Source organism: Mastomys coucha, unplaced genomic scaffold (assembly GCF_008632895.1).
Source record: "Mastomys coucha isolate ucsf_1 unplaced genomic scaffold, UCSF_Mcou_1 pScaffold5, whole genome shotgun sequence".
Classification (NCBI taxonomy): Eukaryota; Metazoa; Chordata; class Mammalia; order Rodentia; family Muridae; genus Mastomys; species Mastomys coucha.
In genome coordinates this window covers 38,679,922-38,697,783 of record NW_022196911.1, presented here as the reverse complement: position 1 = coordinate 38,697,783, position 17,862 = coordinate 38,679,922, and the positions used below count along the sequence as shown (strand labels likewise).

General features: G+C 47.5%; 1 protein-coding gene across 2 annotated transcripts in view; it reads right to left on the bottom strand.

Moving 5' to 3' along the window:
- The window catches only part of Ccnjl (cyclin J like), a 63,316-nt gene that overhangs the window by 28,939 nt on the left and 16,515 nt on the right, over positions 1 to 17,862 (bottom strand). For both annotated transcript variants that reach the window (XM_031352238.1, XM_031352237.1), the window contains exon 3: positions 5,782 to 5,995. In XM_031352238.1, the coding sequence (XP_031208098.1) occupies positions 5,782 to 5,995 (214 nt within the window). The remainder of the gene's footprint in view (positions 1 to 5,781; positions 5,996 to 17,862) is intronic.

Sequence of the window (17,862 nt, the reverse complement as noted above, 5' to 3'; positions counted from 1 at the left end):
TCTCTCTCTCTCTCTCTCTCTCTCTCTCTCTCTCTCTCTCTCCGGGGCTAATGACTCAACGGTCTAAGTTACTTTTGAGCATCAGCCCCAGGTGTCTTCAGGGTCTCCAGGGGGCTCAATGCAGCCTTAACTCATGATCTGGAAAGGGCTCCCGATGAGACGTGTACCTGAATGTGCGCTGCAGCTGCAGAGGAGTGAAAACCACCCAAGGGTCTGTGGGCAGAGGACTGGATAAATGGACCGCGTCATTCACAGTGGACATGAACTGAGTCAGCAGAAGGTCTGATGTGAGCTATAGCACGGACACATGGAAAACCCTGCTCCTGCACTGTACGGTCCTCCCAGAGTGCACAGGCCACACCACTAGAAGCCAGGTTAGTGATGACCAACACTTCGGAGTTAAGGAACAGGAAGCGCCTGTCTATCGGAACAAGCACTCCATCACTGAGCTATACATTCAGCCCCTCTCTTATACTTAAACTGGTGACATATTATAGTTTCAATTTTATCTTAAGTAAAAAAAAAAACAAATAAAAAACAAAAACAGCAACAAAAAACCCCACCAAGCTGTGTGACTTTGGGATAAGTTACACAACCTCTCTGAGCCTAAAAATCATAGGCATATGAAATACACCCTCTCACACTAGTTGGGTAGACTCTGAGGTGGGCCTGTGGAAAGAGACCAGGACAGAAGAAAACAGAGGCCTCTTGTAATAATCATCAGGATGTACTGAAGCAGCTCACCAGAGTTTTAGAAATGTCCACATTGCCAAGTGCCTTTTAATTAAGCAGGAACATCAAAAAAGACAGTTGGGGGATGGAGGACAGGTATGATGAAAGATAAGGAGGATGACTCTATAGTACATTTGCTCTTTTGTTTTTATTATCGGCACAGGATCTCAATGTGTAGCCCTGGCTGGCTTAGGACTCACTATGGAGATCAAACTGGCCTTGAACTCACAGAGAACTGCCTGCTTCTACCTCCGCAATCCCAGTGCTGAGATTAAAGATTTGTGATACCAGTGGGGCGGTGGTGGCGCACGCCTTTAATCCCAGCACTTGGGAGGCAGAAGCAGGCGGATTTCTGAGTTCGAGGCCAGCCTGGTCTACAGAGTGAGTTCCAGGACAGCCAAGGTTATATGGAGAAATCCTGTCTCAAAAAACAAAACAAGGGCTGGTAAGATGGCTCAGCGGGGAAGAACACCGACTGCTCTTTGGAAGGTCATGAGTTCAAATCCCAGCAACCACATGGTGGCTCATAACCACCCGTAATGAGATCTGATGCCCTCTTCTGGTGTGTCTGAAGACAGCTACAGTGTACTTACATATAATAAGTAAATATATCCTTAAAAAGAAAAGAAAAACAAACAAACAAACAAAAAGATTTGTGATAGCATGGTGTTTACAGAGGGTTTTTTTTCTTTTTTTTTTAGGTGGTGGTGGTGGGGTGCGGTTTGCACATGCCAGTCAAGTTCTCCACAGCCAAACTCTAACCCCAGCCCTGTCTGATACTCAGGAGTCTATACTGTGTGGAGGTAAGAGACAGGGTTAACTCAGTCCTAGAGATGAAGGGGCTGCTTTGCCATATGTTGGCTGTGTGATTCCCTGAGACTCTTGCTGTTCTGCCTCGTCCTGCAGGCCTAGGCCCTTGCTCATTTTATGAGAACAGAGGGACCTTAGGTAGGAGAGAGGCTCCATCTATGAAAGACTTTTTATCGGCAAACAGCTTTATAAGAACTCAGAATTAGGAGCTGGGAAGACGACTCAGCCAGTAAGGAGTAGCAAGGGTGGGTCCCCTGCATCCTTGTAAAAGCTGCATGGAGCTGCATCCCCTGCAATCCCAGAGCTGGGGAGGTAGGGACAGGAGGACCTCTGAGGCTTGAGCCACCCACACTGGAAAGCTCCTGGTTTGGTGAGAGACCCCCATCTTAAAAAAATAAACTAGAGAGTGACCGAAGAAGACACCTGAAGTGGATCTCTGGCCTCCATAAGCAGGTATATACATGTGCACATGCACATACACACAAACACAAAACCCTGAGAACTTGGGGCTGGAAAGATGGCTCAGCGGGTAAGACCACGTTTACTCTTGCAAAGGACTCCAGTTTGATTCCCATTATCCATATTAGGCGGCTACCAGTCACCTGTAACTCCAGCTCCCAGGAGATCAGACCCTCTGGACACACAGACACACACACACACACACACACACACACACACACACACACACACACTTTAAAAAAAAATCTTAAAAAAAAAAAAAGCAAAACTCTTTAAACTCAGGTGGGGACATGGATGCCAGGTTTTCTTATCTCAGAGTAACTTGGGACTGAGTCAGCAGAACTTCAAGCTTCCCCAGGCAAGGTGTCCCACCACTACCTACCCCTGTGGCTCACAGTGAGCCCAGGAAAGAGGGGAAGAAGGGTAAATTAGATTCCAGGCTGTCACAGAAACTTTTCTTTCCTTGGGCTGGGAGCATGTGGCAGGTGTTCTGAAACTCCATTCTTGTCTCCCCAGGCTGGCTGAGCCCATCAACATGTGGGTGGGGGCGCCTGCCTCTCCATCTGGAAGGCCTTCTTCCTCCACCATGTCGACAGCAATACAATGGAGTCTCCACTGTGAGCCCTGCATCCTGGCTCCCCAGACAGACACTCCGGGAGAACTCTATGGCCCCAAGGAAATATAAGTCCCCTGCCCCCAGCAGGCCTCGATGCAGCCCACAGATCACAGAAGCAGCAGGCCAAAGGCCATGGTGTGCCTGAAACATGACGCCTGCTCTGCCCTTCTCTGATGGAGACATCTCTTCCTGAGATGATAAGATGTTACAAAAGGCTGGGTTCTGAGCAAAATTAGCTCCCACTGATAACTTGCGAATTCTAGCTGGCCTGGGTGAGAGTCAGCATACAATAGGGTGGAGGTCCTAGGGGAAAATAAGACAGAGTTTGGGAAACTAGAAAGCCACTCTCTTGCCAGGCACTGTGGCAGATGCCTGTAATCTCAACACTGTGGGGGATCACAAAGTTTGAGGGCAGTCTGGTCTATACAGTGACTTCCAGACTCACTAGGGCTACATAGCAAGATCCTATCTCAAAAATCAACCAACCAAACAACAAATTATCTATCCAACCAACCAACCAATGAGCCAAATAAATAACCTCTAAAACAGCTGTGTGGTATACACACACACACTTGTGTGTGTATGATAACAATCACCGAGTGATGGTGACCATGGGGCTTAGAGAGATATGCCAGGATGAGAAAAAAAAAACACAGCAGAAAGTGGGTACCACCCCCTATAGCATCAGCTAATAAATATTCAAGTTAAGTGTAAAATATTAATATTAGATGCCAAGGCAATGTTCTTAATGACAGCCCAAGACCTCAGAAACCTTCCACTTCTCTGCACTAAGGGGCAGCAGCACAGAGGGGTGGAACCCCAGTTCTGAGAGATCCCCAAGCTTCGTTCATTTCGCTCTTTCCACAAATGCTCTTACAAGGATTTACCACGTGCCAAGCTCTTTCCCCTCTCTGCAACTCTCTGTGTGTGGTATGCATGTGTGTTCACGTGTATATGTGTACACGTTGGGTGAACTTGTGTAAGAAGGCTGGAGGTTGCCAGTAGACTTCTTCCTAGATTGTCGTCCACCTTATAAACCAAGGCAGGATCTCTCACTGGAACTCACAGCTGGTCTAACTAGTCAGCTTGCCCTGCAGATTTCCTGTCTCAACCTCCAGAGTGCCAGGATTATCAGTGGGCTGCCACATTCAGCTGGCAATTATGTGCATGTTGGAGATTCAAACTCCCAGCAAGCACTTTACCCACTGGGACATCTCTCCATCCCTAGTGGGTGTCAACTCTAAGTACACGATCTTGTGTGTCTATATATCTGTGACCTCAGCTGTGCAGAAAGATGGAGGAGGTTTTCAACAGGGGTGGACAACCCAAGTCTACAAAGGCAGCAAGAAACAATGAGGGAGCCGGGTTGTGGTGGCTCACGCCTTTAATCCCAGCACTTGGGAGGCAGAGATGGGTGGATTTCTGAGTTTGAGGCCAGCCTGGTCTACAGAGTGAGTTCCAGGACAGCCAGGGCTACACAGAGAAACCCTGTCTCAAAAAACCAAAAGAAACAATGAAGGCAGCGGGCGTACCATATGCAATGGTCTGTGATAGGACAGAGCTTTACCGGTGTGGCTGCCATCCGGGGAGTCGTGAGGGGAAAGACATGAATCCAGAGGGGAAAGAGCTTGACAGTTGGACATTATACTGAGGTTCTTGGTCCACCGAAGAGTGGTTTTAAATGGCAAGGTGACATAGCAGATGTGTGGTCAGGAGCCCATCCAAGGTACAGTACAGCAATCTAGTAAGCAACGCCCAGAAGGACAGGTGTTGGTCCGAGTTCCACCCCACTGCTGGAGTGCTGGGCATGGCCATGAAGGAGGCAAAACTTGAGAAACTTGACTGTGCTTATCCCTAGCCTCTGCCATTGTGTGCTGGGCTTCAGGGAAGCACTTAGATACCACTCAGGGGGTTGGAGAACTCAGTTAAGGTGTGGGCAGCCCGGAGTTGGAGTTCTCTGACCTTCCAGGCCTCCAGCTGCCACAGGAGAACCTCATGGAGAAGCCAGGAACAAAGTGTTGGGGGTCTACAAACCCACAGGGTGCTCTGAAACATTCAGGTCTCCAGGAGTTGAGAGCCGAGTCAGGAGCCCTCATGCCAAGGACGGTGACTAGCCCAGGGTTGGGGGGAATGGCAACTCCTGCTTAGCTCATCTGTGATTGTCCTTAGCTTGGTGACGGTCGTCTGGAAGCACAGAGAGGTCTTCTGCAGGAGACTTGCTGCAGCAATGTAGGAGAAGGCCTTCTCTATGCTTCCCATGGCAGTTTCAATGGAAGAGACAGTCCGAGTTTATCTACACCATTGATTGACTGTTGTTCATTGTGGAACATGGATGCGCACCCACTTCTCAAGGATGACCAGAGATTAAATCCCTTTGCAGGGAGGAATGTCCAGGAAGAGAAGCTTATTGGCTAAACCCTCAAGGCCTCTAGATACCTCATAAGCATGGAGAACTCTGTTTTGGGTGACACGACCAATGTGGGGAGTGTAGACACGTGTTCCAGGCCAGGAATCTGGCAGGGGGCAGGGAGCCACCTACAATCACAGGTGGATGCCCAGGTGCTGGGGACTCAGACCCACTATACCTTTCCAAGTTTCCTGGCATGGTCCACTGTCCCACAGACAGGTGGCCAGAGATCGGCTGCTCCCAGGGAGGCCTCTTTGGAAGGTGTAGACCCCATAAGAAATGCGCTCGCACTTGGGTACTACATCATGGATTCGGCTTAAGTCCAAGTAAAGCCGTTTCATCTCTAGGCATCTCTAAAAACAGTGAACGCTAGGGGCTATTCAGAGAGCCCTCATGAAAAGAAGCAGGAGGCATAAGATCAAGGGTACAAGCCAGGCATCGGGGAGCTACGGTCTCAGATACTATCTGTTATATACTAGCTGGGCAACACAAAGCAACTTTCTAAGCTTCTCTGAGCCTTGATAACACAGGGTGCCAAGACTGTCTTTTAGAGTCACTGTGTAGATTCCTTAAGATCAAGCTGTGAATAGCCTTAGTCATTTCTCTGGTATAGTATAGATACAAGAAATAACGGCAGTTATTAAGACAACTCACACCCAGCAAAGGATGAACACAAAGGCCACGCACGGAAAGCTCGCAGAGAGTAATAATGGCTCAGCAGCCACTCAGCTAACCCGCAGACGACGGTTCTACTCACTTGCCAGCAGGAGGCAGGAGACAGCCACAGTGTACAGCTGCTTGGAGGTGGTGATGTTGTACTGGTCCATGAAGTGGTCCAGAAGGTAGATGGCCAGGTGCCGGGCCGAGGGGCAGAGATGGCAGTGTCTGCTCAGTAGGGTCAGAATATCTACAAAGAACCGACGGCTCTTCAGGAGCGGGGAGTGGGCGCGGAAGGTGGGCAGCTTCAGTTCCTGGAGGACGGTGAAGAGAGAAGGGTCAAGGACACAGAGACCCAGGCCCTGCCCCAGGCCCTGCCTGTGGACTGGCGGGGTGGGCAACGAGTCCCTCTACATCCTCAGGCGTTTGTTTAAAATCTCTGATGGCGATGCTTCTATTCCCATCCACCCTCCCTAAACACAGGCCCATTAGGAACATCCAGAAGATGGAGGAAGCCGGGCATTTCCCCCAGAAAGATACTGTGGAGATACCCAAGGTAAAGAGAGAATGGTGGCCCAGAGGCAGAGATCCACACCCAAACTCTGGTCTTATTGCACAGCTGAGTCACTTCTGGTCTTTCGCTTCTTCTTTGGTAGCTGAGGTTTAATGAGAATGTATGCCAAATACCTAGCACGCAGGAACTTCTCAGGGTTCTCGGCTAATTCCCTCTGGGATTAGGATTGTGAGTGATCATTTCCCCCACTTTGGGGAAAACTAAACTAAACTAAAAACAATCCTAAATAGAACGTGTTGCTGGACATGACTGTAACTCCCAGAACCAAGGAAGCAGAGGCAGGAGGATGGTAGAAAGTTGGAGGCCAGAGTGTTCTGCACCACAAGTTCTAGACAGCCAAGGCCACATAGCAAGGATGTGCCTCAGTAAACAAACAAACAGCTTTGAAAGACTCATTCAAGGAACCAGCAAGTCCTGTCTGCCATGATCACTCCTGGTTGACCTTCTGTCTACACCCTCACACACAGCTTCCCACTCCAGGTTCTGAACACCATCACGGCTCTACTCCCTCTGAGAAGGTAACTTCTACTTTGTCATGTCTACACTGCCATGCTTTCTGAACGTATCTGCTGAACACTAGAAAAACAAGAGACAGAAATATCAAACTAAGAGTGTGCGTCTCTATTTTGGAGGCAGGGTCTTAATTCTATGGTCCAGGCTAGCTAGTACCTACTTTGCAGCCGTGGCTGGTCTTGAAGTCATATAAAGTCTACTATCTCCTCTTCCCAGCTTCTGGGATTTCAGATGTAAGCCATCAAATCTTTATATATTTTTTTTCTTTTTTGAGATTCATTTTTATTTTATGTGTATGAGTATTGGCTTACATATAGGTATGTATGCATGAATGCATGAATGTATGTATGTATTTTGTGTGTGTATGTGCGCACATGCATGTGTGAGTGCACACAAATGTCTTCTTACATTCCTGATGCTCTAGGAGACCAGAAGAGGGCATCAGATCTCCCAGAGCAGATTCTTGTGAGCTTCTGGTAACTGAACTTGGGGCTTGTGGCAAGGGCGAAAAGTGCTCTTAACTACTGAGAGCTATCTCTCTACCAATTCCCTCTTTCCATTTTCTCTTCCTCCCCTTCCTTAAAAGAAAGTAGTATGTATGTAGCCCAGGTTGTGTAGTCCTGGCTATCCTGGAACTCACTCTGTAGACCAGGCTGGCCTGGAACTCACAGAGATCTGCCTGCCTCTGTCTCCGAGTGCTGGGACTCAGAGTGTGTATCACCACTGGCCAGCAGGTGAGACACTGTTTGTTCAGGAAATAACTCAGTGCTCTCAGCTTTAGTGCTATTTTCCTTCTAGAAACTCCAGAGTCAGGAGGAAGAAGCGAACAGGCAGGCTAGAGCCAGGAGAAGATGAGGCAGAGGTCAGGTTGCATGCTGACCTGTATGCCCATACAGGCTGCAGACACAGAGCTAAGGAATGCTGGAGGCTAGATGGTGGCACATGCTGCTGGGCTGTCAATAATGTGTCTCACTGGCTCTGGAACATCACCACCACCATCTGATTGTTGAAACTATCTCTGAGACTGCAGTGCTCACACCCTGTTGGTACTCTGGCCTGGACCTGCAGCATGCTGGAGTAGTTCAGTTCAGTTCTCTTGGTTGAATGTAGCATGTATACCTCCCTGCCTGCCTGCCTGCCTGCCTGCCTGCCTGTCTGTCTCTGTCTCTGTCTCTGTCTCTGTCTCTGTCTCTGTCTCTCTCTCTCTCACACACACACATACACAAACACACACACACCCCTTAGTGACATTCTGTCAAATAGGAAAACAGGAAAGAACAAAACTGAAAGAAAACAGGAGGGAGGGAGGGAAGTTGGCAGGGAAGAAATGACAAGCACTTTCTAGTGACATCAAGCGAATTGGCGCCCCCATTCTGTGCCAGCCCACACTTCAAATGGTGTTGAGGACTGAACCCAGATCCATGCACATGCTAGGCCAGTCCCCCCAACCCCCTGTGCCCAGCATGATGTCCCTCTAACCCTTTACTCCACCAGCTGCAGACCAGGACTAGAAAGAAGTGTCTGTTCATTCATTCACTAGAGACGCGAACTCATTCATTTCAGTCAGAATCGCAAAGCGCACACTTCACTTTTCACACATTTCCCTCAGTACACATGCAGGAGGCATTATTTTAGGCCCTGGGTATATGGCTTCAGTAAGGCAAACTCAGACATAAATGTAAAGCGTGAAACTGTGAAATTCTTAAAGGGAAACAGAAGTAAATACATACAATTTTAGACAAAACAACAGTTTCTTTTTCTTTTCTTTCTTTCTTTTGTTCTTTTTGTTTTTTCAAGGCAGGATTTCTCGGGGTAGCCCTTGCTGTCCTGGAACTCGCTCTATAGATCAGGCTGGCCTTGAACTCACAGCTCCTCCTGCCTCTGCCTTCCAAGTCCTGCAATTAAAGGCATGTGCCACCATTGCTGAACTTAAAGCAATGGTTTCTTTCTTTCTTTTTTATTTTTTAATTAATTTTTAAATTTTTATATGCATTTGTGTTTTGTCTGCATATATGCCTGTGTGAGGGTGTCAGATTTTTGCCATTATAGACAGTTGTAAGCTGTCACATGGGTGCTGGGATTTGAACCTGGGTCCCCTGAAAGAACAGTTAGTGCTCTTAACTGCTAAGCCACCTCTCCAGCCTCCAAAGCAATGGTTTCTTAAATATAATTCCAAAAGCAGAAGCATAAAAAAGAAATATAAGCTTGATTTTAAAATTAGACTTTCATGGTGGCTGAGCAATTAAGGGCTTGCTGCTCTTCCCAAGAACCTGAGTTCGATTCCAAGCCAACAGCCCACAGCCACCTCCGTAAATCCAGCTCCAGGGGATTTGATACTTTCTTCTGGTCTCTGAAGGCACCGGCACACATACACATATATACATATATACATATAAAATAAAAACAAATCTTAAAAAATAAAACAAATAAAAAATAGGCAAAGGATGAAAAGTCGTTTCTTTAAAGAAGATTAAAAATGGCTGGTAAGCAAACAAAAAGGTATGAATATTACTAATCTCCAGGGAAACACAAATCAAATCAAAGGGAAATAACACTTCACATTCCCTGGGATGGCTATTGCTTTAAAAATGGAAAAAAACAAAAGCAAAAAAGCAAAAAATAAACAAAAAACCCAAACAAACAAACAAACAAAACAAGACAAAAACAAGCTTAAAACAAGCAAGTGTTGGTGAGAATGTGGGCAAATTGGAAGCCTTGCATGGAGGTCGTAGGAGAGTCAGAGGGGGCATCTTCTATGGGAAGCAGATCAACGAATCCTCCTACTACACTCTGTTACCACATGAGCCAACAATTCCAGCCCGAGTACCGACCTAAGAGAGACAACAAAATGACTGCGCGACCGACAAAGTTGTAGATTCTTGATATCCGTCCTCCCTAAAGGGAGGAAAGGAGGCTGGCTTGGTTGAAACTTAGGCTCTGATCTCCTGACCGTTTTTTTTTTCCTCTTCTGGCTTGTCCTCAGAGGTCAAAAGGTCAGGATCAGCTAGCTATCTCTGCAGCCTTAGAGCTTTGCTCACGGAAGATACACGGAGCCTGGATAAATTCCTTCCTATCTCTTAGGCTCACTCCTGAAGAAAGCGAGTTTGAAAAAGTCCTTTAATCCCAAGGCTTTGCGGAATTAGCCAGGGGGCTGAAGGCAGAAGACTTTCAAAATAACGGGTTTCAGTCTGACATTTCCGTATGCGTGTGTCACTGTACATTGCTGTGTGTGTGTGTGTGTGTGTGTGTGTGTGTGTGTGTGACTCATTTAGTTTAACCAGAGCCATCTGTGTGAACACTAGATTGGACTTATCCATTACAGCCTAGTGTGGTCACCAGTGAGTACACAACTGAGTACAACGTGAGTAAGTGAGTAAGTGTTCTAAGTACATACCATTTTGGGGCACTCAACTATGCCCTTTTGCGAAAGGATTATCCCAGCTGGGCTTGTTGCCTGTTTATACCCATGCAGGGTCACAAAGCCCTCACCTAAGTATCTAGCCATTCTCTTCCATCTGTTTTACACATGGCTTCTGGGAGGGGATAGACTATACAGAATTGGGGAGCTTCTGGGAGGGATGCTCCACCTTCCAAGCCATCATCTCTGCTGCGTCAAGGCTTTCCAGGTGTGGCTTTTTCAGAGGAGGGAGCACTTACACCTTGTAAGTAAACCCTCTTTTATATTCTAAGGAAGCCACATAAGCTCATTGGTTCCTCTGGGGTGAACTGTGGTTGAGTAGTTGAGACCTCAGGAGAAGGGATAGACTAGCTTCTCCCCCTGGAAAGGAATTCCAGCCAAGGGTAGCAGTAGTTCTCCGGAGAGAAGAATGAGGCTCCCCGAGCCCCTCCCCTGTCCATGCCTGACTGCTGACAGGCCCATTCTTGTGCAGACCCAGTGCAGCTGCTGTGAGTTCCATAATTCTGATGGCTCTGTGTGACCCAGAAAATGGCTTGTTTGTCCTTTTTTTTCTCTAGGACAAGGTCTCCTGCACTCTAAGATGGCTTCTGATTCACTGTACAGTCCAGGATGACCTTAAACCCCTGATCCCACCATGACCTCCTCTCAGGTGCAGAAATTACAAGTGGGAGTCACTGTGATTGGCTGATTGATTGATTGATTGATTGATTGATTGATTGATTGATTGAGTCAGTCTTTTAACAATGTCATCCAAGCTGACTTCAAACTTGCTAAGTTGGCCCAGGCTGACTTTAAACTCCCTCCTTGGTCCAGTAGTTTCTGAGATTACAAGTGTGAACCACCATGAGGAGACCAACATTTTTTTTTTTTTGAAGTCATGAAGATATTTCATTTCCAGCTTTAATTAAGAAAATGGATGCCTCCATTGCCATCTTTTTGCCTACACTGTTTGGTGGATTTGTGTGGCCACTCCAAGAATCCAAACTCTTTTAGTGTTGGGTTTCAAACACCAGCAACTCAGTATGAATACGACAGCAGGCTGCTTAATAACTAACTGTGAGGAACGAAGGGAGGAGAGTGTATTCAAGGCACAGCTCTGGGCCTGGAAGATGCTGGGGGATATCAGAAGAGAAACAAAGACAAGTTTTTCTTTGGCTTGGTCTGGCCTTGAATGTTAGCTCCTCCTGTCTCTGCTTCCTGAGGGCTGGAATCACTAATGTGTGCCTTGTCCAACTAGAATGCTAAGCCTTGAAGGAACTGTAGGAATTTGCCTGTGAAGATGGAGCAACAGAAGATTGCTTAATAGTACCTGCAAAGCATAAGTAATGTCTAATGTAGTTTAAAAAGCTGGCTGTTAATCCCAGCACTCGGCAGAGGCAGAGGCAGAGGCAGAGGCAGTTGCATCTCTGTGAATTTGAGGGCTGCCTGGTCTACAGTGTGAGTTCTAGGACAGTCAGGGCTATGAAGAGAAATCCATGTGCAGCCCCTGCTCCATGTGGTCCCCTAACAAGGCTGACCCTGGCTCTGCTGCCTCCCAAGTCTTGCTGCCTTGTCTAGTCCTGCTACCTGATGTGCCAGGGTGGGTTGATACCCATGAGGAAGGTGTTCTCCTTAGAGGAGAAGGGGAAAGGAAATGGGGGAGATGTGTGAGGGTGGGACTGGGAGAAGAGGAGGAAGCGGGGACTGCGATCAGGATAAAAAGTGAGTAAAAAAAATAAATTAGGAAGAAAAGGAGCCAGGCAGGCTGCATTTAAGTAAAGCAGACTGAGAAGGTGTGTAGGTACCAGCTTTGTAGGATCTAAAGAAATCTTGCCCTGAGAAAAATGAAGAGCCATAGAAAGGTTTAGATTAGTGTTTCTACCTGCCTGAGAAACCTTCCCTAAGATCTCTGCGCCAGCCCAGTCCTGGGCTCAAGCCAGGCAGGCAGGAGCAGCAGTTGCCCTGGACTTGCAGCCTCCTGAGCATCGCTCCCAGCCTTCAGCAGCTGCCTAGGTATTTTTCCTCTAAGGACAGGGCTCTAAATTCAGCCCGTGCAGTCTGTCAGGATGCAGCTGCCACGTTAGCCTTTGCCAAATGACCTTTACCCAGACCATGCTAACCTGGTCAGGGCAGCGCAGCCATAAGGCACAAGTCAGATAGGTGAGGTCCTGGCTTCCCTCCCTCAGAGCTCAAGACAGCCAAGCTCAGTGCCTTCCAGTTCCCTCCCTCTCAAGTGAGAAAACAGATACCCTGGAGTGAGGGAGCTTCGCAGGAAGGCTCTTTTACTTAGAGCAGCTTCTGGAAAAGGAAGCTTAGAGAAAGATGTGGAAAAGGTAACAGGTGGCAGTGCACGCCAAGGGGCAGGAAGGGGAGGGCTTCTTAGAAAAGGCTATGCACAAGCAGACAAGATCCTGACAGTCATAGCTGTCTCTCGGAGACATTTTTACTGTTTCATCTAGACCCTCGAATACTCGCAGAGAGGCTCTCCTGACTTCTTTTGTATCAAGTAGGGTTCTCCTTTCTTTCCCCCTCCCATTCTGCTTATTCCTTTTCCTTGTCCCCGCCTCCTTTTTGAGAGGTGTATTTATGTAGCTCATATTGGGCCCCCCCACTCGAGATATTGTCAGAGGTAACCTTGAACTCCTGATCCTCCTGCTTCTATCTTCCAAGTGCTGGGATGACAGATCACAGGTGTATGCAACCATGCACTTATGTGACACTAGAGATCCTGTATGCTAAGGCAAGCACATAACCCACTGACCTACATTCCCAGGGTTTGTTCGTCATGGCCTCAATTCTGCTTACTTATGTGTCTTCCCACTGAACGACAGACTCCAGAGAGCCAAGGCCAAGAGCTACATATACAGTTTGCCCCACACCCAATTTAACGGCAGACACACAAGCAGGTACTGAAAAATGTATGTTGAGCATTTTAAAAGAATGGTTGTCCTTTGCATGAAACACTCCCCGGTATGTGGTAGCAGCTCCAACCAAACTGTGAAGTCAGCTCTGGCTGGGAAACTCAGTTCTAACCATTTGCTAACCTTAGGTACAGATTTCTGACTTTCAGCGACCTTGTCTGAGAAATACGGGTCACGTTGCTGTAAATGTAATGTATTTGGCACACACCAGTCATCCGAGTGAGAACGGAGAATGGCCCTTCCCTGGAGCTGAGTAATCAAACGCCAGATAAGCAGAGGTTTATCTGAGGCCCAGAGTCTACTGGAAGGAATAGAGTGCTTTCAAAGTAAAGGAAATTTACTTTGCGTAACATGGAACAAAGTTTTCTACCTTGGGGTATGTGGACAGCTGGGACCAAGGAGACCTCTGGTGAAAAGGACAACTGTCTATTAGCCTGCTCTGCAGGGTCCTCAAACCAAATGAAGTTAGTCACGCTGAGCCTGGTCTTCTTCCTGTGTACCCCCACCCCCCAAAGGTTGCTACTTTGTCATAGGGACAGCAGTACAGGGCTTGCAGCATTGCCTGGTTTAACTTTGGAAGTCCAGCTGATTCCGCCGCTAACCCAATTAGCGGGGGGGGGGGGGGGGGGGGGGGGAGGCACTCCCTCATTATGGGGCTTTGCCCTAAGGATCTGCATTCTTCATTCCCCAAGCACTCTTGACCTAAGCCTTCCAGGGCGGCAGCAGCTTGAGTACAGGAAGCAGGGCCTCCCTGGCGAGTGGCCTGGATTTCAGGGACAAAGGAGCAGCCTACCCAGGGCGGCTTGCAAAGCTCTCTCAAGATCAGACAGGCGCTTGGCAGGCATCAACAACCAGCTTGGCAGGGTGGGCTGCAGGAACGTTGCCAGGCAGGGTGACCTTCCTCTCAGCACCAGCAGAGCCAGCACCAAGGTTGCAGGAGGGAGGAGAGACAACAGGGACAGATTGGAAGGGGCTTCCTGAGGATCCCAACTCCCCAGATGTTGGCTCCTTATCACCTGAGCCAGGCAGGAGTGCCTTCTGTCCCAGGTGCACATAGGGACGAGCAGATGGAGGCCAGGGACAGATGGCCATCAGAATTCAGGGAAATGTACCTTATAAAAACCTGCTTTTGTTATCACGGCCATTTTCTGTTTGTTTGTTTGTTTTTTAATAATTACTATTGACTAAAAAAAAAATATTTTTTCTTATGTGACACACCAAAATGCTCACAGTGGTTATCTGGGCAGGGGATGAAATAGGCCAATATTTTGCATGGGCTTTGCTTTCAAACTTTTCAACATTGTCTGAATTTAAAAAAAAAAAAATCAAAATATAATTTTATAATTCAATCACTAGATTTCCAGCTCGAAGAAAAGAAAAGGTATGGAGGGGACCAGGTCACTCCTATATTGAGGCCAAACTCAAAGGTTCTCTCCCTTGCCCCTTTAATCAGCTCTTTATTTGTGAAGCTACCCTGCTTAGTGAGCAATCCATTGTGCCCTTCTACAATGTACACAGCATGCCAATGTCTTCCTTAGTAGTTTCCAACTACCGAGTAGTTACGTTTTACGTTCTTATGTGTACACAGGTGTGCACCTCCATGAATTTATGTGCACCGTTTGTATGCAGTGCCCTTGGAGGCCAGAAGAGGGCGTGAAATGCCCTGGAGCTGGAGTAACAGGCAGTTGAAGGCCACCCAAAGTGAATGCTGGGCATTGAACCTGGGTCCTCTTCAAGCTCATCAAGCGTTCCTAAGCACTGAGTCATCTCTCCAGCTTTTCACCAGAATACTCAATTGATGCTTGATTTCTGATTCAGAGAAATGCACAGCAAAGGACAGTGAATCCCCTAGAGTTTCCTTCATGCAATTTTCAGAACAGAGAATCACACAACAGCTTCCTGTTCACAAGGACTCCTTGAACATTTTCAACGGCTGCATAGTATTTTGGGGCAATGTTGTGCGGTAAAACCTCTGTTCTGCCACTGCTTTTTAGAGAGACCTTCCCCAACCTCTGTCCCATATAACATCTCAGGAGTTTCTCACAACCAGCAGGTATTTCAAACAAAGTGTTAGTCGGCAAATCCCTCCATCTTATGAAATGCAGCCATACACTGTCCACCCAGTAAGGGCTAATGAATACCTATTTGAATAGGTGAAGGCATGTGTGGCTAAATGAATGGAATGTCTAGCGGGGGAAATCCTTCCTGTGCCTTTGGCCTTTTGTGTTCCCTTTTCCCCTTAGCTATCCTTCATCCTTCTCTGGGTAACCAATGTAGGGGTGTGACTGCCCAAAGAGGGACTCCCCCCTGCTATGACATGGGAGCAGCACTTCTAAGCCAGGAAGAACCATTCGGAGGGAAGGGGAGATGGTGACGTCAAGTCAGGCTTTAGAACCATGGCTCCTGGGACCAGTGAGAAAGCAAGTTCAGAAGGTAGAAATGCTTGCCACCCTGTCTGATGGTTCTTGGGAACCCGCATTATGGAAACTTGAGAGCCAAGCACTGCAAGGTGTCCTCTGACTTCCACACATGGTGTACACATCTGTGCTCACACACAGATACACTCAACCGCATACACAAAACAAGGGAAAATGGACACAATATATATTTAAAGGAACCACTGTTTCTGCCCCTCCCTGGCTCTGCCGGCGGTCCTCCAGTGGAAAGAGGGTTACAAGCAAGGAGACACGAATCACAACCTGCACAAAGCCCCCACATTGAGTCACATATATTGGCAATGGGCATGTCTTGGCCAGGTGTGCAAGGATCCCAGCTATCTGCCCCACCCTCCGCCACCCTTCCCTGAGTAGAGTAGTAAACTCTTTGATGTCTGTGTTGGCCTCAGAAAGTGCTGGCAGTGCTCGTGTGCAGGGCCAGCCCCAAGTGCAGGTGCATACGGCGGCAGCTCAGAGGCAGCCATCGCTGTAGTCACTTAGCCACTTAGGTCAAAGATGCCTTGAAACCTTGGCGTCTGAAGGTCAGTGCATTGTGACGTGCCTCCAGTCTACACTGGCTTCCTCCATCAGGGGTAGAAAATGATACCCCCACTTTTCACCCACGGTATCCTGGTCTGCATTACTTTATTCAGACATTGGCTTTAAAAGTCCTTTCCCTGCCAAGCTCTGTCAATCCCTCCCTAAGTAGCTCAGGGTTTTCATCTCTTCATGGCTCCTGACTCACTCGTTCACTCCCACAGCCCTTCCCTGACAGACTTACTGTGGGGATTAAGCTCATGTCATTCAGCTTGTGAACCTAATACATACGAAAGAGATGTTCAACACTTGCCCCAAAGCTCTTATGTTTGAGAATGTCACATATTAGAACTATATCGGTGAGGGCAGGTGACAAGCTCATTACAGTGGGCAACTGTAACACTCATGAAGACCAGGGGAGGTCGGAAGTCCAGGAGAAAGAGGAAGCATTTGTCTTGCCTAGGTGTAGATAGGGCAGATGCTTTCACAGAAGACTTAAGAGGCTCCAGAAGGGCTGTAAACATGAGCAGAGTACCATGGTGCATATGCATGAAAATGTCATAATGAAACCCATTATTTTGTATGTAACTAGACATATTAAGAAGACCATGAAAAAAATGATGATCAATCAGACACTTCAAAGCCAATGTTTCCCAGCATGTGTTCCACGTGACATGCTTCCTAAAGAAAAAGGGTTCTATGGGCCAGTTTCGGAAACATCACATACAGCCTCGCACACTCCAAAAACACACAGCAACACAGTCCCTGAAACATTTGTTCGGTGAAGAATACTTATACAATTTTGGGGAACTGTATGTCAAATTGATTTTGCCACAGAATACCACAGTTCCCACCTCTCTTGGGGGAGGGGCGTGCAGATTACCAGCATGCCAGAAAGCTTGGACTGAAACAGTGCTTTAGGGGGTTGGATGATGAACACATCATCAGCGTGTGCTGGGAAGAGGAGAGTCCAGAGCATTTCTCGAGGCGGGACTCTGATGAAAATCCCTGTCCCACGGCTTCATAATCTGATGATTCCCCTAAGCCCAGAGACTTAGAAAAAGCTTTCAGAGATTAAGAACTGCAGCTTCCACCTGCCAAACTGCCTCACTAAGAATTTCCCTGTGGCCATGGCATTAGCAGTTTGAGAGGGATCTTTGACAAGCTGTGGAAGCTGGTATGAGGAAGCCTCAGGCAGCCAAGGGTTGGGTGGCTACCAAGGGCACCGGGACTAGGGTCAGGATTACATGCACATACATATTCCATCTCATACAAAATACTTTTGCTTTGTTTTGTTTTGTTTTTTGAGAGAGGGTTTCTCTGTATAGCCCTGGCTGTCCTGGAACTCACTCTGTAGACCAGGCTGGCCTTGAACTCAGAAATCTGCCTGCCTCTGCCTCCCAAGTGCTGGGATTAAAGGAATGCACCACCACTGCCTGGCTCAAAATACTTTATATACAATTCTGGTGGCTTCCAGTCCTCTGTAAACACTGACCTACTGCCTCTAAGAAAGCCCTGTGCTACTGCTTTCTAGACTAAGGGACATGGCCTTTCTTCTTACTGACTGAAATCCAGCTCGCCAAGCTTTTACACATCTGCCAGGACTTCATGTGAGTTTGGCTTTCTCACTATGAGAAACAATTTTACATAGCCTTCTGATAAATATAGAAGTCTACCTGACAGCCATATAGTCAGACTTAAAATACATCATTTGAGAGCCTGTCTATTTATCATAAAGCAAGAGTTGAGGAAACATCATATGCAGCTAAGGTGACTGGGAGGAAGTGGGAACTTGTAAACCCCA